The following is a 26,695-nucleotide window of genomic DNA, read 5'->3' on the forward strand; positions in this document are numbered from 1 at the left end:
TAGAACAGGCCTATATCCAACACTGGATGGAACCAGGCTGAGAAAGAAAGAAGAAGATGTGAGGCAGACTACACCATAAGCTGAAAATAAAGATGATGATGATAGAATATATTTCAGGAAACAAAAAGGCTAGGACAATAATCTGTTTATAGCATCTTTAGTTTTACAAAAAAATAGCAAAATGATGTGAAAACCGCATCTTTGTCTCTCTACCCATTAACGGAAAATCCCATAAAACACACGATAGTGGGACACCCTGTACATACGCTATTCTCCATTTATCTCTATACTTACCAACCAATCGGCAAGCAAGCGAATGTGCTTATTATAACGGAATTAAGATTAATCTGTGACTGTGGGATTAGGACAAAGCGAAGTTGAAGCGAGGGACAGGGACGATTTGTAGAAATTTGGCGAAGTTGGGGCTGGCTTTCGTTGAGATCTGGGAGATTTGAAGGTTTTAACTTTGACTTAATTGACACTTGGTCTTGTTAATTAATAATTAGCGAGATTTTAGCAAACGGCTTTGTGTGCCTTGTAAACTTTGAAGTTTCTGAACGAAGGATTTTTTAATATTATCGTTGTTTTGGGATAATCTCAAAAAACGTTATAATGTATTTGGATGATAAAATAAATTGACATCTATGTGATAATAATAATTGGTTGTTATATCAGTGTTATAAATTATAAGAAGTCTTTATTCATGCAAGAATATTTTTAATTTAAGTAATTGCTAGAAGATAATACACAGCAGTATGCTATTCCAAACAATGATTAAGCACCCAGTTATGTGGTAGTGTTCTACAGTACCAAGTCGACTGACGGTTTGTGGCCAATAAAATGTACAATGACAGTAAATCAACATTTAGATCAAAGGTATAGTTATTTACTTTAACAATATTTAAATCAAATTTAATTACTACTAATAAGAATTAAAATTAAAGCTAGCTTTAAAATTAAAATTAAAATTGATCAATTTTAATACAAAAGCCGAAAGGCATCAAAAACAAATTGGTATTTAATCAATAAATTGTTAGTCTTCTCTAAAAGCCAACCAATAGAAAATTATGAATAATAGACAAAATTCTACTATCAAACTTAAAAATTTAATAGGTATTAATAATTAAATTTAATAAAATTTTAATTTAATTGAATAAATTATGAAATCTGGCTATAACAGCTTAAATGAAAATAGAATTGAGTATTGTCCAAATTATTTAAAAAAAATAGGCAAAGATAAAATGTATATCTCTCTCTGTCTCTCTCTCAAAAAAATGTGAAATCAATTTAATAAAAAAAGCAAGACCACTACCACACTACAGGTACGATTTTATAAGATAAATTAAAAAAACGTGGTTCTATCAGCCAATTATTTATTACTTTGCACGTGCTAAAAAACAAAATCCAAAAAAAATGCAATACGAAGAGACGATTATTTAAATTATAACAAAAAAATATTATTAATAAGAAATGAATCGACAGATAAGGCGAGAAAAAAAATTAGAAAAATCTTATCTGTCGAGGAGTCAAACGAGAAAATAACCACCACAGGGTCCAGGTATGGAGAAGCCACCCTCTGGCAAGTAAAGTTTTTCAAAGATGACTATAGTTGTTAATAATGAAATTATAAAAGCTTTACTTACCAAAGGCCTGCTTTTCCTGGGATATTCCTGATCGTACTCGTGCAGCAGTTGGTTCTCTCGGACAGCCTGACTCTGTATCGAACACCTGTCTGTGGGTTCCTGTTCCACGTTGTGGCGTCTCCGTATATTATATATAGGTAGAAAAAGAAATAAAATAATTAGTTATTAATAACTCGGGAAGATAGTAGAGTAACTATCTTACGATAAGTCTAAGCACGTGCTCTTATGAGAAAAAAACTGTAGCTATATGATATAAAAAAAACAAATGAAAAAAACAATAGGTAGTTATATTAAGGCTACTAAAAAGTAATGAAATAATTGCTGAAAATAAAATTGTTGAATAGAACCTTAGTAAAATTATCTAAAATCGTACCTTCAGTGTGCAGTCTTCAAAAAATAATATCAAAAAGATTGGAATAATGACCAAATGACCATGACCAAAGCAGAGATGAGAAGAGAAGAAAGCAAAATTTTAAAATTTTTAGTTTTATAGTAAACAATACCCCTTCTCCCGCAAATTTTGACATTAAAATCAAATTGAAAATAGTCATGCGTTGTTAAACTAATTCTCGATAAAATTTCAACTACTAATAAAAATAATACTTAACGACTCCTTACATACCTTAAAAATCAAGGAAACAATTGCATCTTAATCAATTAGCACTGATAACAAGGAAAATTCACTTAACCTCTGTTAAAAATAAACAAATGAATCTCAAACAGTAGGTAGGCAACTAAAAATTGCAACTATTGTATTATGAATTGCCTAAAACAATCTACGGTGTTTTACAGTCTCCAATATTTTGTAGAGCGTACCCATAAGCGTACCATTTGGAGTAATTTGGTACTCCATGGATTCTCGTGATGGATGGCACGATCCATGAAAAGAGCAACTTAATTTATAATCGTTGAACAAAAACATATTAAAATCCAAATAATAAGTTCAACTTTGCTAAGTACCATTGAGAATTATTAAAGAACGATAAAAAATATATTTTAAATAAATTAATTATATTAATTGATTATGATAATTGATTAACGATATATATACGATAATTATTATAAATAATTGATTAACGAATTGAACGTTTATCTAATTCTAGTATCCCGACGCACAACATCGAATCGGGGAAAAGTACGGTACGGGAAAGCGAGTGTCAATGCGAGTAAAATTGCAAACTGTAAAAACGTTGTTTAAAAATAAAATAATCCGAAGGCAAGCACCACGAAAATAAATTTTCGTTACAAATGTAAGAAGAGGATTTTATGATCGCCTGGGTTATTGTCTAGCAGTCGATGGAGGAATATTTGAACATCTTCTTAAATCCTAAAGTTCTAACAATTTAATAGTACCTAAATTAAGAAGTTATTGAATATTGTAATAATACTATAATTAACCTTGTAATTGATTACTTTATTTTACTTTAATTCATATTAATTTGTATTTATAAATACATCTTTAAGATTTCCGATGTAGGAATGAGTTTTCAATAATAATAAAGCACTAAATAGGTAAATTTCTGAAATGACAACTTCATTTGACAGTTATCTTTTACCTTGACTGGTGCTCATAAGTAAATACAGGGCCATAAGGAGAAATATTTAAAAAGAAATCGGCGATAACTCGTAAAGCTAATCAAAAATATCTAAAATTATTCTTTTAAATGTGGGTTTTAGTGCTCTTCAATAAACCTAAATAGAATTATTCTCTAAAATAATTAGGGAAGCCAATAATTGACCTCATTCAAATTTACATGGGATTTCCTATGTCCCCTCCGACGATGTAACACCCGCTATAATTTGGCAAGTCTTTGACAAGCCTCAAAAATATAAAGCGAGTTCATAAGCATCGGCATCATCGTTCCGTCTAACCAATAAAATTGAAATATGATCTGTCATTTTTGAAATAAACCAATAAAACTGGTTAAAAACAAGAGACGACGAATGACGGATTTATATTTAAACCCATCCATAGTTTGCTTAAAAAATATTAGAAACTTTTTTTAGTAAAATAAGTAGATTGGTATGGACGTCATCCTTTTCCTCTGTCATCGTCGTTCGAAATCTTACCTGAGAAAAAAAAAACAGAGTAGAGCTTATATATTTGTAGTACTGCCCTATAAAGGGTTAACTATAATTAACTTTATGTCGTTTTTTTTAATATCAATAAACCTGATTTAATGATGTTTAGTTAAAGTTATAAAAATGCGATATATTCGGTAATTCCAAGCAAAATAAAAGCACTAAACTCTACCGCGTCTGTTTTTATCCGAATTCACATTCTCTTTGCCCTCAAAGCCGTCTCTTTCAAAGTTTCCATCACATCGAATAGCTATCAATCTCGACGAATTGCAGATATATTAGGGCTAGGGTAAACAACGTTAACCGCAAACTCGTATCGGTTGCTGTGCTCAAAGCCGTACAGAAAAGGGGTGAAGCGGCATAAAGGGGTAAGCGTATAGAGTCGGGGATCGACTCATTCGAAATATAGAGCTTTAACTTCAGGTATTTGGAAAGGTAGTGAAGAGAATATAAGAGGTAATGTTATTCATGCCATATTAGAGCCGTGGTGACGAATTTAGGGTGTTTTTTTTTTATATAAGTGAAACTTTACACGGCGTTGGGAGTAAAAAATTCAAAGGTAGTAAAAAAAACAATGTAACCCCGCTATCTCGAGATGGGGTAATGGATAAATGGAGAAACCCCTCCTTATCGAACCTCTAGACCCCACAGTCAATCCGTTTGCCAATAATCAGCTTTAAACGTAAAGCAGTTTAAGCAGAATCGTGATTACTCCATGGTCGTGTTATATAAAACACCCTGTATAAATTTTTTAAATAAAAATTAAAGTATGGAAAACAACAAAATAAAATATACGTGTTTAAGAGTTTTTCCGAAAAACTCACCGGTTTTCAAATAAAAAATATTCTAATATTTGAGGGGTGGTTTCACCCCCTTAGAATTCGAGTTTCGAAAAATCCCTTCTTATCGAACCTCTACACCCTAAAGTCACCCTGTATACATTTTTAAAAAATCTCAAAATATGTAAAAAAACGAAATAAAATATACGTGTGTAAGCGTTTTTTTCGGAAAATTGACCGTTTTTTAAATAAAAAATATTGTAATATTTGGGGGGCGGTTTCAACCCCTTGGAACTGGAATTTCGAAAAATCCCTTCTTATCGAACCTCTACACCCTTGAATCAACCTGTTTGCCAAAATTCAGCTTCTTACGTTGAGTGGTTTGAGCAGGAACTTGATTAATCTGTGAGTCAGTCACTTAAGGATTTTATATATTAGTGAAGATTAAACATTTAATTAAACATGATAAAATAGAATTAATATAAATGTATATTTAAGTCATTATTATTAATTAACAAATGTTTGTCTTCTTTTCAGAAGGTCCTTATTTCGTAAAATCAATCACCAATGTCACCGTATCGCTAGGCAGAGACGCCACCCTCGAATGCGTGGTGGAAAATTTAAATAACTACAAGGTAAGCCATTAGGAAAATCCCTCTTTATTGTGGAAAGTCGCGCCTATTTTCCGAGGGGACGCAGATAAGAAAGCCTTTTGCAAATTAGCTGTGGAACTAACGGACTAGGTCTTATTCTCTCGTATACTTTGGCTAAATTGGTCTTTCCAGAAATAAGATAGTAGGTAATTTTATGATGTTATTATAAACGCAGTTTTAAAAGTCTACTTTAAACGATTTTAGAAAGATGTACTTAAGAGTCTATTACGCTGTACTTTCGGGTCGCTCTCAGGGGTCGGGTAAAGCGGGTGTGTAGCCGAAGGAAATATATACAGGGTGGCCCATCGAAAACGTTCCACAAGGCAAACGGCCAAAGTAATTTTTTTTCAGAAAATTCAAAAACACGTCAATTTTGTTTGTGAGGGGGACAACTTTTGCCCCCAAAAAAATTGCAAAATCTTCAACCGCCGCAATGAAAAGAGCTTTCTATTCTCTATATTTCCCCGTTTCGTTTTTGAAAATCGGTAGAGTCATTGAGAAAATATGAAGGATTGAAATTTGAAAAGTTTATTTAAACATTTATCAGAGTAAATTATAAGGGAAAGTTCCTTCGACAAATTTGCTGCTTTTTCTTATTATTTCTAGATGTTTACGCATTTTTTCACTTGCCACAAGGGTGAACGATCAGGTGCGGTAGTTGCTAGATAGCTGTTCTGTGATTTGTGCATTGAAGTTCTTCTCAATATCGTTAAACTTTTTAATAATTATGGTGTACTCACTTGCAGAAAAAGTGGAAATGATCGAACTTTATTTTAAAAATAATGAATGTATTGGGTTGCGCACATATTCAATGAACGCTATCCTGACAAACACCTTTATGGCAAAATTGTTCGCGAGTTAGTAGCAAAATTTCGCGAAACTGGTTCCGTTATGAATAAAAAGAGGCAACAAGGAAAAATTCTGTAGTAAATGAAGCTATGAAGTTATTCTTATTGGGCCGGGTTGCCATGGATAGTACGCTGAGTCCAAGAAAATTAGCTAATGAGACCGGCGTGAATCGTACAAGTGTCCAAAGAATATTAAAACAACACAAGTTCCACGCGTACAAAATTTAGTTGGTACAAGAGCTTAACGAAGACGAATTTGATCGTAATATCGTTAAACTGACCCAAAATAGAATTTCCAAAAATACCAGCTCACACGATCAATTTCTGAGGGTTTTGTGTGTGCACCTCGTGAAAAAACACTCAGCCCAGTACCGACAGTTATGCCGATTAACTACACCGTTCAAAAAGAAAGTACACTCATCCGAAAAACACACATTAAATAGGAAATTATTATCATTCGCCACTCGTTCACTCACAGTTTCACAAAATTGCAAGCGACGATCAAAATCGTCTTCATTAAGTTCTTGTAACAACTGAATTTTGTACGGGTGGAACTTGTGTTTTTTTTAATATCCTTTGGACACTGGTACACTGGTACGATTCACGCCGGCTAATTTTCTTGTACTCAGCGTACTATCCATGGCAACTTGGCCCAATACGAACACCTCCATAGCTTCATTTACTACAGGGTTTTCCTGTAGTAAATTTTCCTTGCCTCTTTTTATTCATAACGGAACCAGTTTCGCGAAATTTTGCTACTAACTCGCGAACAATTTTGCCATAAAGGTGTTTTTCAGGATGGCATTCATTGAATATCTGCGGAACCCGATTGCTACATTCATTATTTTTAAAATAAAGTTCGATTATTTCCACTTTTTCTGCAAGTGAGTACACCATAAATCTTAAAAAGTTTAACGTGTGAAAAACTCAACACAAGTCACAAGAACAAAGTACCTGATCTGAAGTGGCAGAAATAAATTGGTCGAAGAATTATCTATCATTTATGATAAATGTTTATAAACTCAGAATTCAATCGCATTCCAAAAACAAGCCTCAGAGAATAAAAAACCCCTTTTTCATTGCGGTACTGTCCCTTCCCATTGAAAAAGTGAGGATGTTTCTACTGAAAGTTGAAGATTTTGCAAATCGTTGAAATGTATGCCTTGCGGAACTCGATGAACTGTTAAATAATATAGGATTATGTACAGCGATCAGAGAGAAAGCCAAAAATTGAATAATATACAGGGTGTTTCACTTAAAAAAATCATAGAGATCCACTAACAATTTTTTGAACTGTCATGTCGCCTCAAGTTAAAATATTTTCCTGAAATACATTCTAAAATACATACTTTAGTTTTTTTTACTATAGGAGATACAGATGTCCGACGCAGTATTGCCGGACCCTGTATATTAATTACATTTAGAGTTGATGTAAAAGTTTACATAATTACTAATATTATCAAATTAGTTGAATTACTGGAATAAATTTGCTTAATTTTAAGATCTAACACGAGACATACCAACAACACCAGGAGGCATTAGAGAAGGAGACAGCCTTAGTCCATTCATATTTAATCTCTTAATGGACATCATTATAGAAAAGGTGACCTCTATGAATATCGGTTGTCGAATGGGACACAACAGAGTTAGCATGGTGTATTACGCTGATGATGCAGCCATTATCGCGGAGACAGAGGACGATATAGAGACAGTTTGATAAATTCTATCAAGTAAGCCGAGAATTAAATATGATTATCTCTACAGAAAAAAATAAACGCTTAACTTTCTCTAAAGAGCCGGTAAGATGCAAACTGGTAGTAGAAAATAAAATTATTGAGCAAGTATCACTATTCAGATACCTAGGAATAGATATCCCGCACTAACATGATCCAGAGAAAGATCTGAAAAGCCAGATTAAAAGAGCAACGGCCATGTCAGGATGTCTGAGGCAAATAGTGGGGATGAACCCCTTCATGCGAACAGATAACAATATTAAAATTTATAAGACCTGCATCAGACCAATAATGACATATAGCATAGAAATCCGAGAGGAAATAATGGGAAAGCCTAGGAAAGCCAGAATTATAAACACAAATATCAGACAACAATGTGGAATACAGGACGTAGTACAGGTGGGTAGGCAAAGAAAGACAATGATTTGCATACGTAAAACGTATGGGTAAGAGAAGGGAAACCTATGGATAAGAGACAGCCGGGAAGACCTCAAAAAAGATGAAAAGACAGTTGGCAGTTCATCGCCCAAGAACCCCTACAGAGGCAACCTTAAAATGAACTGATCGACTAGACCTTAAATAAGTAAAAGAAGAAAAATTTTAAGATGTTACATCTATAATAAAATATAAAAATATAAAACAGGCAATTCGAATAAAATAAAATTCAATTTATTTTTACGATCCTTTATTGTTTCAAGTCAAATCATTTTTATATTTAGAGACAATCCAGAATTGATTGACGAATAACTTAAACCCGAAGAAACATAAAAAGCACTTTGTCTGATTGTTTTGGCATGATTGATTGCTGAAATCACTTAACGTCACTGACGTCTCATCGGCGAAATAACAAAAAATACCCGTCATTTAATTTACCGGGGAACAGATTACAGGATATTTCCTTTCTAAAAATATATATTTTACCTTGATACGCTGAGAAATAAACTGACATTAGAATAGAAAAGTCTTTTAGCATGCAAATAAGATCGTTTTTTACATTTTTCATGCGAGCTGAAATCTCAGTTACTGCTGCTTTTTCGTTTCTGATAAGGGAACAGGAAATGTTACTAAAGTCTTTGTCATTTATTTCTCTATTATTTTGCCGTCAATACACTTAGAAGCTTCAATTGCTTTGTCTTATCTCTACTAACTGTCTTTTTGACCTAAATGCATACATTAATTTATCAGTTACTCTGAAGCTTTTTAAATTACGCGTTTTGTGGAATTGTAACTTTTCATATCAAAATAATATTTATTTAATCTTAAGAATATTATAATCCTAGCTAACTCTCAAATTTTAGATAGATTGTTTTGATGTTATTTGGCCATTTATATTTCTAAAAGCCGATTTAAAATTAAATTAACTCGGAGTTGGTCTATCCTCTATCATTCCTGGGCTCCTGTCATCCATGGGCTAAATGAGGTTAAGTCACGTAAACGCAGTTTGGTTCAAACATCTTTTGTTAGTTTAGTATGTTATGTCCACGGGTCCATAGTGACGAAAATTGATTTGGACAGTTTTGTTATTACAGGGTAGTAAATTTAAATTTAATAAAAAGATGGTAAATTGGTTCCAAATTGCAACATACATACCTGTTTCACAACTTTCTGTTAAATGTTTTCCTATATCAGTGATATACGTTTATATCGACTTTGTTAAGGTTTAGCTTTATTCAATTTGGCATAAATAGGGACTTACTATAAGTTTAGTCCTGTAAATATTTTTTTTGATATACAAATTGTCAAGTCACTCAAAAAAAAGGTTGGTATTTGTAATTGTGTTGGTAATTTATTTAAAACTGTTTTGCATTTCATTTAAGTTCAAAATAAGTGGTTCATATACCAAATGTGTCCATATACCATCATAGTTTGAAAAATATCCGAGTAATTAGCAAATAACGTTTGTGACCTAACATAGTTTGCTTCTGGGGTGCAGATTTAGATGAGTATGTACAGGATGGCGACGTGGTAGTTTATATCGAAATGAAATTTTGCCAGCATATGTAGATTAACTGAAAGCATTTTATAAAAATATATAGAATTATAGAGGGTGTCCCCAAAAAAAAGTTACACCTCAAAGTTGTGTTTTTTCTAATAGAACACCCTATATATTAATTCATTTTCGGATCCTACGAAAAAAATAAAGGTGAGTTTTATTAAAGAAGCATATACGTAAAAACTAAGGATTTTGACATATTTCACATTTTGTGAAAATGAAGAGTAAATTTTAAATTTCGATAACAGCTACCTAAATTTTAGTTGACCTTGTATAGCCTGATATTTAATTACAGTAACCACTGTATGTTAAACCAAATTGAAATTTGACCCGAAACGTTGTACAGGGTGAGACAAAATTAATATGGAATTTTAGTCACCTTTAAAAGCAAGTTACTCCTTTATTTTAAATGGAACATCTAGTATATTTTTCCGGTCTTCAATGGGGAATTTATATATCTTCAAAATATTATTGAGGTTGCCTACCTCCCAGACAAAGATTTTTCCAGATATTTAAATTTTTATGATTTTGGGTCAGTAGATCTTTATTATTTAAAAAAATCTAGGTGGCTGTGTGATATAAGTACCTTTTGTTAATTTAACAAAAATTAAAGATTGTAGAGTAAAATACTCAACGGTGATAAAAAGATACACGTTTAAAACATATTTTAATTATTACAGAATTAAAACTAGATATAACCCTATAATTATGTGACAAAAATTAGCTAGATGAAATCAAATTCCCAAAATGCTTCATCTCCTGTTAACTGCATAAAATGATTGTCTTTTCAAAAGGATCTTTTCACTTTAAAAGGCATATGTGGAGTTCTACCTCAAAAAGCAACTACAGTAATTTCTCTCATGTTGTCGACAATAGTTGGTCGAGTTAACATATCCCCATTAAAAAAAACAGACTAGATAAAATCAGGAGCATTTAAGTATTCTATTAATTGCTGAATGCACACTGCATTCACCAACTAATAGGATCATATCAATTCTCTCTGATAAGTTTGCAATTTCGGCAAATTTCTGAGAATTTTTTTTATTTTATCTGACACAAATTGATGAAACTAGTTATTAAAGTTGGACTAATTCGACAACTATGTTAAAGTAACGTTAGACATATTACAGCCATCTAGATTTTATCAAATAACAAAGATCTACTCAGACCAAATCATGTAAATGAAAATCTTTGTTTGAGGAGTAAGCAACCTTAATAATATTTCGAAGAAACATTAATTCTCCATTAAAAATCGAAATAATTTACTGGCTGTTCCATTTAAAATAAAAGAGTAACATGGTTTTAAAGGTGACCAATATTCAATATTAATTTTGTCTCACCCTGTATAGCTTTTTGGATCAAGTTTTAATTTGGTTTAGAGTACAATAGTTAATTTAACCACATATTAAGCTATACCGGGTAAATTCCAATTTAGGTAGCTTTTTTTATAATTTAAATGTTTTCTTTATTTTTAGAAAATGTTAAATATGTCAAAAACCTTACATTTTAGTCATATACTTCTCTTATAAAACTCACTTTTATTTTTCTTCCAATCAATTAATATATAGGGTGTTCCATTACAAAAAACACAACTTTAATTTGTAACTTTTTTTGGGGACATCCTGTAGAAACACTTTTTAAAAAGTGTTCTGAATTAACCGACATATGCTCACAAAATTTCATTTCAATACAAACTGTCGTTCTTCTTGGAGCATCCGCGGCATATGAAAGACGCCACGGTATTAGAAGAAAAGTGTGAACCACAACACAACATATTATGAATATTCCAAACATGTTTGGAGACATTTTAAAGCGCTTCCAGATACTATAATATAGAAGTAGAAAAGAATTTAAAAATAGTTTTAACTTTTTTTTCCTTGATCTATTCTTGGACTTTTCGTTCGGATTTCCCATTCTGCGACATTAACTTTTCGAAGACCGCAGCGTTATAAATCACGGCCGATTCTCGCCGACGTAGCACGAGCTTCATCGATCTTACACACTTTTCGAAGCGGAGTTATGAAAGGCAGTTGATTTATCACGCGTCAAGACGGTCGCGTATAGTGACCCTATGCTAATTTCACGGTGCTCTTGCGTCACGTACACTATAATACGCTCCCGCTAAGGATACTCGTAACCTGTAAGAAAAGATTAATTCTGGGGCATGGAAAAGGGGGATTTGAATTTAATGTTTTAAAACAAAATTTATTTGAACCTAATTTTTATAGGGAAAAATATTGGAAAATTATTTTTTATTTTGTTTGCATTGTTCAATTGCGATAGCGTGTTGGAGAATATAATCAGTGTTCCAGAATCCTAGATTAAGTTAATTATTGTTAGTTAAATAAAACGCACAAACTTAAATTAAACAAAAATATGTAAGAAGAATAGAAAAATGTCTATACCTACCACATTACTAACATAAACATCAGTGGTAAAATGTATCTTTTTGCGGACGACACTAGCTTCACTTGGAGCAACAAGGACGTCACGGCACTTCATAGGATTATATCAAATGACTTAATCACCATTAAATCTTGGTGCGATTCGAACCTCCTGTGTCTCAACATTTCTTAAACTAAAGCTTTGTCGTATAAAAACTCGCTGCAGCCTTTTGTACTTAACAACATCACTACTGACGTCGTAAAATTTGTAAAATTCTTAGGGCTTGTAGACAATTCTCTAAAATGGGACATGCATATCGACGCTTTGTCGAAAAAATTAAGCTCTGCCTGTTTTGCATTAAGATCTGTTTCTAAGGAGCTTAACTTGTCAGTGGCTAGAACTGTTTATCATGCACTTTTTGAGTCGCACCTCAGATATGCCCTTCCATTCTGGGGTACGTGTTGTGCGACTCAATTTGACCGCATTTTCAAGCTCCAGAAGAGCTGTTCGGTATTCACTGGAACTAAACAGCAGAACTCATTGCCAGGACTTTTTTTAAAAATTAGAAACATTATTTTTTCCTTCCTTATTTATATTTGAATCCGTTTGCCTAATACGTAAGCATGTATCAGCTTCTCAAGAAAGGCCATCTCACACTTATCCACTCAGGAACGCGGAGCAAGATCTTTATCTACCTACCCATTGCTCAGAGTTAGTTAAAAGTTCAATATTATACAACGAAAAAAAAGCACAATCGCCTGCCATTTGAAATCATATCCATAACATCTTATTTACTAGACAAGGCTTTCTACGCCGCAAATGACTTATATTTTGATAATCGAATTTGATCTTGTAAACACTGGTCTAATATTTGCGATTACTATATTTACTATAAACTTACTAAATATTTTTGAATCTTATTTTTATTTTTTTATTCTTTGACATTGTAAACATTTATAAAGATTTATTTTAAACAATAAGACTGACAATGTAATTTGTATACTTGTTTTGTATTCTCTTTTGTTTGTTAACTTTACCTTTGTCTACAAATTGTAAAATTTTTTGACAATAAAGGCATTTATTTAAAGAAACTAGGGTATTTTCTAGAAAATTCCCTGGCTCTTCCTTGGATTTAGTCGACCGATTTTATCACGGTACCTAATTATTTTTATTTCGAGTCTCTTTCCATTAAACGTCCTCCGACTGCTGCTGGTATAAAACACGTAGCTGCTTGCGCTACCATCCGAAAATAGCCGCACAAGATGGAGACGAGTTAAGAAAAAAATAAAAAAAACGGATTAGCTGTTTCCGGAGCGGGCTAAAGAAGAATTCCTTTACGACCACGCTGTCCTACTTAACGTGGAAGATGTTAGTGCATCTCCTTGGCAGTTTTATGGCTCAATTTAGGTTTGTGGCGCTGTTTTTAAGTAGAGTGGTCACTCGGGTGTTTATCTACGATGAACTTTTTTAGTTTAAGCTGGATTTAATTGAAGTTGTTGTAGGGTTTGACAGGAAACTAAACAAATCCGATCAGTGCCGTTCTAATTTTATTTAAAACGTGTAAAAATACACTCACCGGCATGAAAAACGGACACCTTAAAATTTTAATGTATTTTAAACTCTAATATATTTTGTTCTAGTGGGCCGATTTTGATGATCTTTTAAGCAATTTGTAGCTTAATTATGTGACTTTTTAGTATTTTTTCCTAAATTAAAACGGAAAATTTCCATCTGACAATTATACGAGGGAAAACAAAAAGATATTGAGACACCCTGTAGAATATGTTAACAAAGGAAGAACTTTAAAAATAATTTTATTATTTATCTAGGTGGTACGCCTTTTTTCGTCATAGTTTGTTTATTGATTCGTCTCAATAGCTTGATTTTTATTGGGGATATTCGCTTTTGAATAAGACAGTTTTAGCATTGATTTTGGGTCCTCATCAACACTTATAAAATAGTGTTTATTGTTTTTGTAAGTACTGAAGTATCGGCTATTGTTTTCAAACTTTCAAACTTTATTTCTATATACAATACAATACAATACATAAAATAAGTACAATACTTTTTTTTTATTATTAGGTTTTCGTAATAAGTAATTTGTCAATGGTAATAAAAACTAGTAATACAAGAGACTATATAGTAAAAAAAGGAAATAAGAGAAGAAAAAATACAGACCGATATAATCAACTTTTAAAGTTAAATAGTATCTATACTAATATAAGGCTAATATATAAAATCCTTAAGTGACTGACATACTGATTAATCACGATCCTGCTCAAACCACTCAACGTAAGAAGCTCAATTTTGGCATACATGTTGATACTAGGGTCTAGAGGTTCAATAAGGATTTTTCGAAACTCCAGTTCCAAGAGGGTGAAACTGCCCCTCAAATATTACAATATTTTTTATTTAAAAAACGGTCAAGTTTTCGAAAAAACCTTTAAACACGTATATTTTATGTTGTTTTTTACATATTTCAAGATTTTTTAAAAATGTATACAGGGTGTTCCGAAAAATCTGGTCTTTGATTAATCACGATCCTGCTTAAAGCGCTTGACGTAAAAAGCTGATTTTTGGAAAACAGATTGACTTTAGGGTGTAGAGGTTCGATAAGAAGGGATTTTTCGAAACTCGAATTCTAAGGGGGTGAAACTATCCCTCAAATATTAAAATATTTTTTATTTAAAAACCGGTGAGTTTTTCCGAAAAACTCTTAAACACGTATATTTTATTTTGTTGTTTTACATATTTTAACACTTTTTATAAATTTATACAGGCTGTTTCATAAAATATGACCATTGAGTAATCACGATTCTGCTTAAACTGCTTGACGTTTAAAGCTGATTTTTGGCAAACGGATTGACTGTGGGGTGTAGAGGTTCGATAAGGAGGGGTTTCTCGAATCTCAAATTCCAAGAGGGTGAAAACGCCCCTCAAATATTACAATATTTGTTATTTAAAAAACGGTTAGTCTTTGGAGAAAACGCTTAGATAAGCATAATTTATTTGGTTTTTGACATATTTTGAATTTTTTTTTAAAAATCATACAGGGTGTTCCAAAAAGTTAGGTAATTTCTTAACCACGATTCTGCTTAAACTGCTTGACGTAAAAAGCGTATTTTTGGCAAACGGATTTTTCGAAAGTCAAATTCCAAAGAGATGAAACTATCCCTCAAATATTACCAAGTTATATAATAATATCGCCATATTGTTTTTTTTTTCTCATGCTGACATAAATGTGAGAAAATTTTATCCAGTTTGTATGTTAATGGAAATTCTTGCTTTGCTTTATCATCAACATTACAAATGATTAATTCGACGCGAACGAAGTCGCTGGTACACGCTAGTTAAATATATACAAAAGCGATGAATAATTATCATGAACGTATGATTCAGTAAGAGATTTGAATTTTCGTTCATTATTTAAAGAATTTTTAATACAATCTGGAAGCATATTAAAAAGTTTAGGAGCAAAATAAGTCATTGTCCGCTGTGTATGAGTTTATGAATACAGGGGTACGCGAAGCGGTGACATAGATCTAGTACTATATACTTTGTTGCTTTATTTTGTAACAGTCAAATTTTCTCGCAACGACCTCTGTGTGCTAGCTCATAAATTATCGCAAATAACTATTGTTTTTGCATCATGTTTACTATAATTTTATGGTTAAATATTATTTTATTTAAATTTTACAATTATGCAACCCGATATACACAGCGATATACAGCTATAGATACACCATACTGTCACTGGACCAGGCACACCAGCAGTAGTAGGCTTTTATCTCTCTATATCTTTGACCATCACTTTTTTCCGTCACTTGTCACTGTCAGATCAAATCAGATGTTTTTGGATTTATTTATCCTTTGTTTTGGTTATTGAAATTTTATAATTATCAGATAAAATTTCGTAGTTAAATTGGTTATTTTTGATGTGGATGGCAGTGTGCAATTCGTTCTTTTAATTGTGGAATTTCTGAGTTTAGTTCGTTCATTGACCGGATATGGAATATGGCTGAGGAGAAAACATCATTTTTTATTTATGCCTTTTTGTGAGTTGGACTAGTCAAGATATATAGTTCTCTATCTATATCCTGGAGGGAGATTTCGGGTTGTAATCTGATTTTGAGAAGGAAATTTTGTAAATTAATTCCGTAAGGGATTAAATAGCCAAATTTTTCCGACCGATATCCCGATTCCACGTGCTCAAGAAGTCCCCGAATAGTTCCGAGGTATGCTATAATTCTTCTGCCTATTCTAAGTCAATGCTCAACTGATTTTTATTCGTATTGTTGACTGGTTTTCGACTTTTCCACGCCCACGTGGTGTAGAAAGATTAGTTGAGTGTTATCTTTCTTAAGTCTTATTTGGTTGTTCGTAATTGTAGAGCAAGAAGACCGATCCAGACCGTACAGCACAGAACAGTCTAGAATTCCATCCGTTCCTGTTGCCCGTGTGTAGAGTTACCTGTTGGACATCATAAACCCTCGTTGAGGTAAAATTCAAATTTGATTAGTCCTTCTTTATTACCTTTATTAACTCCTACACGTTGTGCTAGTCCTTGTTCTATAATTGAGGCTCTTTTCTAAGACAACCAATGTTATTTAGGGTTTTTTATGTTCAGCTTTTGAAGTCCTACAACTGGCCGGCATTCGTACGTCTGCTGACATCCGTGGGCTCCAGTGACATCACATCGAGCTGCTGTACACCGCCGTAGCAACCCTGTAGCTATACGCCGTAGCTCAGCCGGAGGAACTTCCGAGTTGTTTCAAGTACAATCGAATAAAGTAAGACTGTACAATTTTAGTTTAGATTAGTATAATATAGACTTCATTTGAGTAAACCCTGTTTGTATCTAGTATTAAGTTAGATAAGGGGGTTTGACGTCATAGGTTTAGTTATTGCATTTAATTTAAAATTCCATTTTCTTTTCCAACCTTCGATTTAAATAATTTCTTAACAAATTACATTTTACATTTCATTCGTTTTTTATATATATTTAACTTTTTAATATTTTAATAAATTGATTAAATATTTTTAGTAGTCTTATTTACAGTCTAGTCTCACAGTTAAGTTAGAGTCACTTCAGTACAAATAGTTATAGAATATTTGAAGTTCATGATAGTTGCACTCAACAGTTCGAGGTTGAAGTCTACTTAATAGTTACATCTTTATTGCCGAGTTCATAGAGTATAATCTCGTGGCGCCCTTTTATTAATATTTTTGAACCCCGACCACCCGGCTGTTAAAATTAAAAAGCTAGTGGCCTCTATGCAACTCATTCAGATTAAGTAAACTTTTTGTTTTATTGAACTTCAAATTAGAAAGGGCGTGGCAATTTGATCATGGTAGAGATCAACTTTTGGACTTAAAATTATATCTGCTGGAGGATCTGCCTGACAGGCAAGAATAATATGATTTTTCAAAGACACTGACATTACATAAATCAATCATTATATATTTTATAGGTCTGTTGACTAGGATCAGAAGCAAAAGCATGGTTTTCGTGTAACAAATACAAAAAAATGTTAGTGTCTTCTTCAAAAGCGAATATCTCCAAAAAATTAAGCTAATGAGATGAAAAAGTACTCTACAGTTACTCAATTTTCGCTTTTTTATATGTTAAAAGATAAGCAAGACACGAAGGGGGTCGAAAAATGAAATATTTTCAAATATGCCCTGTATTTCAGAAACTAAAAAGACCAGGACAAATCTGTGTGCACCATCTTTAGTTTCATAAAATAGTAGTTCAGTGATCAAAACCACATTTTTGTATCTCTACTCATAAGCGGGAAACTCCATAAAACACAGGAAAATGGTACACCCTGTAAAGCAGTATATTAGAGGTGGGCAAAGATTGAACGAGTCGTTCATTTGAACGAGTTTTAAAAATGAATCGTGAGAGTTCATTGCTTGCGGTTCAATGCGGTTCGTTCAATTAAATCTTGGCCAAGACGGATCCATAGGATTTGAACGATGAGCCATAAAAAAGAATCGTGAGAATTGAATCGGATCACATTGCGATCGTTGGTTCAAAGAGTCGTGAGAAAGGATTCATTGCTTACAATACAATTCATTCAATTAAATCGTGGCTAGCACGGAACTATAAGATTTGAACGATGAGCCGTAAAAAAGAATCGTGAGAATTGAATCGGATCACAATGCGACCGTTGGTTCAAAGAGTCGTGAGAAAGGATTCATTGCTTACAATACAATTTGTTCAATTAAATCGTGGCTAGCACGGAACTATAAGATTTAAACGATGAGCCGTAAAAAAGAATCGTGAGAATTGAATCGGATCATAATGCGATCGTTGGTTCAAAGAGTCGTGAGAAAGGATTCATTGCTGACAATACAATTCGTTCAATTAAATCGTGGCTAGCACGGAGCTATAAGATTTGAACGATGAGCCGTAAAAAAGAATCGTGAGGATTGAATCGGATCACAATGCGATTGTTCGTTTCTACCGAGGTGATACAGCAGTCACATAGGCATAGAGTGAGGCACCAATATTTAGACTTAAACAAAAGCCCTAAACAAACATCATGGGTATAAAATGCAAACGATAAGAACGTTATTTACAAGAATAAACATATTTATACTGTGCTTAGTACAAAGAGTCGTGAGAAAGGATTCATTGCTTACAATACAATTTGTTCAATTAAATCGTGGCTAGCACGGAACTATAAGATTTAAACGATGAGCCGTAAAAAAGAATCGTGAGAATTGAATCGAATCACAATGCGATCGTTGGTTCAATGAGTCGTGAGAAAGGATTAATTGCTTACAATACAATTCGTTCAATTAAATCGTGGCTAGCACGGAACTATAAGATTTAAACGATGAGCCGTAAAAAAGAATCGTGAGAATTGATTCGAAGAATTCAAAGAGTCGTGAGAAAGGATTCATTGCTTACAATACAATTTGTTCAATTAAATCGTGGCTAGCACGGAACTATAAGATTTGAACGATGAGCCGTAAAAAAGAATCGTGAGAATTGAATCGGATCACAATGCGATCGTTGGTTCAATAAGTCGTGAGAAAGGATTCATTGCTTACAATACAATTCATTGAATTAAATCGTGGCTAGCACGGAACTTAAGATTTGAACAATGAGCCGTAAAAAAGTATCGTGAGAATTGAATCGGATCACAATGCGATCGTTGGTTCAATAAGTCGTGAGAAAGGATTCATTGCTTACAATACAATTCATTGAATTAAATCGTGGCTAGCACGGAACTTAAGATTTGAACAATGAGCCGTAAAAAAGTATCGTGAGAATTGAATCGGATCACAATGCGATCGTATGTTCAATGAGTCGTGAGAAAGGATTCATTGCTTACAATACAATTCATTGAATTAAATCGTGGCTAGCACGGAACTATAAGATTTGAACGATGAGCCGTAAAAAAGAATCGTGAGAAATGAATCGGATCACAATGCGATCGTTGGTTCAAAGAGTCGTGAGAAAGGATTCATTGCTTACAATACAATTTGTTTAATTAAATCGTGGCTAGCACGGAACTATAAGATTTAAACGATGAGCCGTAAAAGAGAATCGTGAGAATTGAATCGGATCACAATGCGATCGTTGGTTCAAAGAGTCGTGAGAAAGGATTCATTGCTGACAATACAATTCGTTCAATTAAATCGTGGCTAGCACGGAGCTATAAGATTTGAACGATGAGCCGTAAAAAAGAATCGTGAGGATTGAATCGGATCACAATGCGATCGTTCGTTTCTACGGAGGTGATACAGCAGTGACATAGGCATAGAGTGAGGCACCAATATTTAGACTTAAACAAAAGCCCTAAACAAACATCATGGGTATAAAATGCAAACGATAAGAACGTTATTTACAAGAAAAAACATATTTATACTGTGCTTAGTACGGGAGTATCTGTAAGGTATTTAATTTTCACGTTAATATTTTTCTTAATAATATTAACGACTATAAACCTTTAAATGTCGGACTAAAAGACGAAATCGTGTTTTCATGCAACTCCAAATAAATATTGTTGGCCTCTGCTCAACATAATAAAAAAAAACGGCGTCAGCGATGGTTGTAAAATGAATATCGCTGTCATTTTATATGTAAAATTATATGGAAAATGTCATTGATATTCATTTCCAAGCCAACTGGGCGCCATTTTTTTCGATCATGCGGTATTTATGTGCGATTTTTAGTATATTATATATTATTTATTATGATTACTAACTCGGAATTAAAATATGGCTCTAAAAATATTAAATTGGTATTAAGAAATCTTTAATAAATATTATATATGAATTGAATTGATAATTTAATATTATTGGTAAAATAATCAATTTAACTACGCCAGTGTCATAAAGGGTTGAAAAACAAATGAAACGACTGTATATATTTCTTTCTGGTCCCTTAAGTAATTGTCCGACCAAAATATCGCCGGTAGTGCCAGTTACGATTCTTGTTTTTATGAAACGTAAATTGTGCATGTGGTTCGTTCAAATGAACGAATCGTAGGAGTCGATTCAATATGAGAAATTGAATCGTGTGATTCGATTCACTAAAAAGAATCATAATGCCCATCACTACAGTATATCGAAGCATCTTTTGTCAACATCACAGTACACAGAGCCTGTTTTCTTTTGTTTAATTAGCGTGAATGAACACTGAGTTCGTAATTTTCTGCTTTTTCCAATAGCGCTGAAATGGAAAGAGAAAATTGTTTGTCTTTGATGTGAAACGGAGGGGTTTAGCAGAAGAAAATTCTAAACGGAACAAAAACTGTCGAATTTCGAGAAAAGAAATAAGATGGTAGGGTGCGGAGAGGAGTTAAATTTTTTCAATTTATTTTGTTCAAATTGGCGCGGCGTTTTTTCTCTGGTAGCGTGGGCCGAAAGAAAATTAATTTCCTTTGTACCGTTTTTTTGTGAAGGAAATTGTTTTTAATAACAAATTTCAATTATATCATTCTTCAAGTTTTCAAAAAGTTTTTGTTTAAAAAGATATATCATCGACACAGGAACACAAGTTTAACCATGGATGTAAATAATACAGGATGTTCAAAACTGTACGCTTTTCTAAAATATAAAATAATTTTTCTTCGTTTTTCATTTTAATGGAATACCCTGTATATTATTATTTTAATAGATGGAGAATTAAAAAATGAACGTTTCTTTCTATATAATGAAAGAATTATATACAGGGTGTTACGTTAAAAAAAGACAATTATTTAAAGATACATTAGAAACAATAAAGAAAATTTATTTTTATATTTTAGAAAATTTGGCGTAGAATTTGTAAGATTGTGTAAGATTTAAGATTACGATATTTATAGCAAAGTAAATAGACCTTCTAAAGTAAATACCTAATATAGTTTTGATTTCAGGACAGTTCTCGGATTTGTAATAATTTATTTAAAGAAGGTTGAAAATATATATTTTTTTATTATTATATTTATATATATGTGTGGTCAAGTATGTCTTGTCAGAAATCTGCATTTTTTGTGACAAGTTTGTCTTGTTTTTATCTCAAAATCGTGTTTACTTTTTGGACCCGGCATTACATTTAAATTATAGGAACAAAACTCTACGCTAATTGAAGCCACTAATTCAAAAACAAATAGTTTGAGGTTCACAATGAAGCTGAAGAGAGAGAGAGAGAGAGAGAGAGAGAGAGAGAGAGAGAGAGAGAGAGCTGATTTCTGTTCAATTCACAGTACCTAGAATTTAGAATTTAGAATGAGTGGGAGGGGGGTTAATCACTTCGACCTTACAGATCCATTGTGTCCCCCTTTCTTGAATCATAACTTATCATACAGTCCCAGGGCTTTGACAAAAGCCAGTATCTGGGACGGTTTTATAGAGGGTAGTTCTCCATCTCCAATATCAGTCGTACCAAAATTCATTTCATTTTCATTCATTTATTTATATACCTAACCTAACCTAACTTAACAGCTGTGAAATGCCACTTCTATTTTACTTTTCCAAGAAAATAGGCCTTTAAATGCGAAGTTTTGGTAAAAATTTGAATTTTTGATATAACTTACTTTGAAAGATCTAAAACCGAATTGTGATAGATTTTTTAAATTCACCCCCAAGAAGGGGTGAAAAAAAATAATAAAATATTTTTTTTCGAAATTTCGGAGTAACGAACGGTAAGAACTAGAAAAAAAAGTTCAAATAAAAGTTGTGGAGGGTCAAATTTTACATTGAAATGATCTCTATACTTTTTTTGCTCAGATCAAAAATAACCGAGATAGGGTGGCTAGAAGCTAGAGAATGATAGTAAAATTTATTGTTCGTGTATAAAACAATATTTTTTTCCATAGCGACTTACGTTTTAAAAACTATTCAGAAATTATTATTTCAAGGAATTTATTAGGAGTAGAAAAAATATTGTGCTGGTTTGGCGTTGGTTTCTATGTTTTGACAAATAAATAAAGCTATCTCTTTAGTTGTCAGTTTTGAGTCAATATTTTTTGGTGTTACACTGGACGCGCGTTTCGCTAACCATATTAGCATCATCAGCAGATGATTATAAACTGATGACTAGTTTATAATCATCTGCTGATGATGCTAACATGGTTAGCGAAACGCGCGTCCAGTGTAAAAGTAAATGTGTTTTGGTGTATTGTGGTGATTTAGTGTTTTCTTTTTTGACTTATATCAAAAATTCAAGTTTCTACCAAAACTTCGTATTTGAAGGCTTATTTTCATGGACTATACAGCTGGTTCCAAAAAAAAATGAATACGACTCTTTACACATTTTTATTATTTCGGGCAGTATATTGTATGATTCTGACGTTCTGAAAAATTTATTTGCCACATTGTCAGAAGCAAAGTTGTTTTACACAATATCACAATCACCTTAACATGTCAAAATACTTGACACGTAAATATACACTGCTCAAATATTCGAAAAAAAATGTGTAGAGTCGTATTAATTTTTTTTGGAACCAGCTGTACGTACAGGTAGTATTTTTTGTCCATGTCTAAAGCCAACACCTCTTTAATTTGATCAAAAGATAAGACAAGAGAGAAAAAAACACCCACACCCCTACACGTTTTAATACTCCAACTTTTTGTTCTCATCTCCTCTTTATTCCATTCTTTCCTCCCGCTCTCATCTAATTTTACCTCCCTGTCCTTCCCTAATCCCCTCTTACGATAAAGACCACGAAAATGTTTGACATCCAATTATAAACTTAATGCCTTCAGAGGGTGCTATTGTCGAGTTTATCGGGCCCAAACCGTCAAAGGGTGGGTGGGGATTGTACAGGGGTATAACGTCATCATATTCGGCCACTTAATTTCCCTTATCTGGTGAGGAGTGGGGAATGTAACAGGGGTAATGAAGGATGGTGGAGGGGGTTGTTGTGCTGTGCCATGTCCTTTGTATTGTTTCAGCTGCTATTGTACGAATTTTCGGCGATTGTGTGTGTGTATGTGTAACGTTATTACGTAGTAATCGTATTTTGTATCACGCGAATGGTATTGTTAGTGGTCGGCTGGGGATACAAAGAGGCTCCATTAAATTGCGAGAGACAGTGAATAGAAGGGTGGAAGTCTAGTTAAGTTTCTTGTAATTTGCATTCATGTAGAAGAATGTAGAATGAATGAGAGTTTATAACTCATTATACTGTAATTATTCATCATACATCGAAATTTTCCTTTTGTAGGGAAGACAGAGTATTTCCTATTCTCCTCTGACAACAGGAGCAGACTTACTAAATGTATTCTGTCCATTTTTTTAAGATTTTCAACCAAAAATGGCATCGCAAACTACATACACAATTTGCAATATCGTCACCCTAGAATTAGGTTGTTAAATAAAACTTCTAAAAGTAAAATAAATACATATGTTTGATAGGTTTTTATATTATCTTTAATTTATATGTTTAATAGAACCATTTTGGTATATAGTGTTCACGGATATCCAGTTTAAACTTTAAACCTTGTTTTCTCAGTTTCATCGAAATGGTCTATAGAACAATCTTATTCTAGGGTGACGATATGATGCCAGAAACGACGTGTTAAATACATTTTTTGTAAAAGCGTTTCGAAATTGACAAGTTTTTGATATTTATTTGAGATTCGAAATTACATTCTTTTAGGCACTAGTATCTAAAAGTGACACTTGTTTAGGCACTAGTGCCTAAAAGTAAAATATGAAACGTTAAAAGTATTCGTATAAGTTTTCGACGTCTCGGGCACTAACGTGGATAGCGCAGCTTCAGCAGCTTGTTGAATATCCAAAGACTCGTCATTATCATTCATTTTTCCACAAAACTTTGTAGGAAATACGGCGACGTTTGAACCTGACAGAACTTTGTCATTAAACAATGCCTTAGAAATCGATTACCAGAACATTTTAAAAAATGTTTAAAAATAAATAATAATAATAATAACATGAAAATCTCAAATTATCCGCTTTCACAAAAAATCTTGTATAAAAATATGCATGAAAATTTACTTTCTAGCACACAAGTTAGAGGATATTAGTACACCATCAGGCAAAGTATCAAGTGCTAGTCTGTCAAGGCCGCGGCGTGTCACGACCTTGAATTTTTACTGCGATTGCGCGTAAAGAAGTTTTACTTGAAAATTATTCAATTCAATAAATAAGTTTCAAAAAGATTTTTTGGATATCATTGTAACCTAATTTCGCTGGATATTAACGGTAATATTTTATATTTTATCGATGTCGTCGTACCCAATCATTTTTCTTGTTCCCTTTTGTCCATTTTTTTCCATTTCCCGCACAAAAGAAAGGTCTAATCGAGACCTCCTAAAAATAAAATCCATTTTGCATGGAGTTGAGTTACTAAGTGGATTAATTAATTTAAATAACCCTCTCTGTGATTAATTTAAAAATACATATATCAAAAATTTTAGCAGAAATTGAGTATATTCTGTAAAGAGATTTTTTTATAGGGTGGTCTATTAGTGCGAGGAAGTCCAATATCGTCGTTGTTGACAAAGATATTAAAAAAGTTGTATACAGATGTTCCATGGCTTATAACTTTGTTTATATTATTTATAATAAGAGTATGATGGTATTATGATATCGCATTTATTGTGTCTCTCCATGTTGTTCTGTTTTGCGCAACAGTACTGGCCTCGTGCAGACTATGGTCTATTTTCATCTTCATTTGGCCCACCCAACGGTTTGGAGATCCCTCTAGGACGTTCCCGTTCACTTTTCCCTCCGCAATTAGTTTTCCTAGGCAATTAGTTTTTCTAGGCCATTGGTGTTCCTGGATATGTGGCCAAGTTGCTACCTTCCCGTTTGGGAGGTGGGTTCAAAATTGTACCTATATAAAACACCAAATTTTAGTTCAATGTAATTACACAATAAAACACAAATTAACAAGACAGACGTTTATTCAGATGTAGGGTAGTTCATCATTTGAAACAATACAATTTAAAATGGTTTAAATAATTATTACAATATAGAGAAATTAAAATGACTATATTATAAATTAAATATTTGCAATAATTGGTAATACTGGTTACCAGTTCGTGTAACCTAGACTAAAAGATTACCTAGTCTACTAAAATTTAATACAAATGAAAAACGGGGTACCCACTATATAAATGATGCTTATAATTACTAAATAAATGATCTTTATCTAAAACTATAAATCAGAAGCAACAAAAAAATATAGGTACAATGTTCATTAAGTACGCAGGAACGAGAGGGAGCTAATAAAGAGTTTGGTACTTAGCTTTTATACGTAAGGGTCCCAAAAATCCCCTACGCCCGGATCTGCCGCACAAACAAAAGGCCCAACCACGTGGCTTCCCTTAGCTTATCTGTTGGTTTGGAACGTCTAAGGTTTGAACAGGAACCTCGCTAGCCAGTCGTGAAAACCCTCGTGGAACCAAATCGGTGTGTAAAAGGAAACCCAAACTAAGGTGTCTAATTTAAAATTAACCCAATAAAAATTTGTCCCACGTGATAATTAATAAACCAAAATTAACTTACCCAAACTGTGGGCGATTTCCTTGGAAATAATACAAAAGATGCAACGCTATTAGTTTCGTCTCAATCCAGCCGTAGCTGTATGATATAAATAATATCAATTAAACGTAGAGAATTACTAACCTTTCCCAAAATCAAATGAAAGGATTTTTCAACTCAAAACGTGACTTCACTGCCAGCGTGCCGAAAAGAAAAGAAAAGGAAATCACCAGACAGGTGGGCGCTTGGAATTTTAATCTCGATACCCCCTCCAGATATAAATTTAGCTATAAATTGCCAGGAGTAATCCGATAATAAAAGAAACTTAATAATAAATCAAACAATAATAATAAGTTAAATGCAATTACAACTAGATACAATTGATAAGAGTTTAAGATCATTAATAAATAAAAGTATTAAAATAAGTTAAATGCTAAAATTAATTATTTAGAGACTAAATATGTTGTTAAATATGCTAACACCGTTAGACCCGTTGATGATTTGACGTTTCTGCCCTAACCACAAATTAATTAATCTAAACAAAAATCACAATCAGATTATTTATTAATAATAATTATTGAAGGTATTATTGTTATTAAAAAGGTGTGTACATCGTTTCGTATAATAT

General features: G+C 32.8%; 1 protein-coding gene across 1 annotated transcript in view; it reads left to right on the forward strand.

The window, feature by feature from the left end:
• Positions 1 to 26,695, forward strand: part of LOC115877436 (neurotrimin-like) — a 211,076-nt gene that overhangs the window by 71,045 nt on the left and 113,336 nt on the right. The window contains exon 2 of the mRNA XM_030893590.1: positions 5,042 to 5,139. Within this exon, the coding sequence (XP_030749450.1) occupies positions 5,042 to 5,139 (98 nt within the window). The remainder of the gene's footprint in view (positions 1 to 5,041; positions 5,140 to 26,695) is intronic.

The sequence above is a fragment of the Sitophilus oryzae genome, unplaced genomic scaffold (genome assembly GCF_002938485.1).
Source record: "Sitophilus oryzae breed Bouriz unplaced genomic scaffold, Soryzae_2.0 scaffold_1492_pilon_pilon, whole genome shotgun sequence".
In the NCBI taxonomy this organism is placed as follows: Eukaryota; Metazoa; Arthropoda; class Insecta; order Coleoptera; family Curculionidae; genus Sitophilus; species Sitophilus oryzae.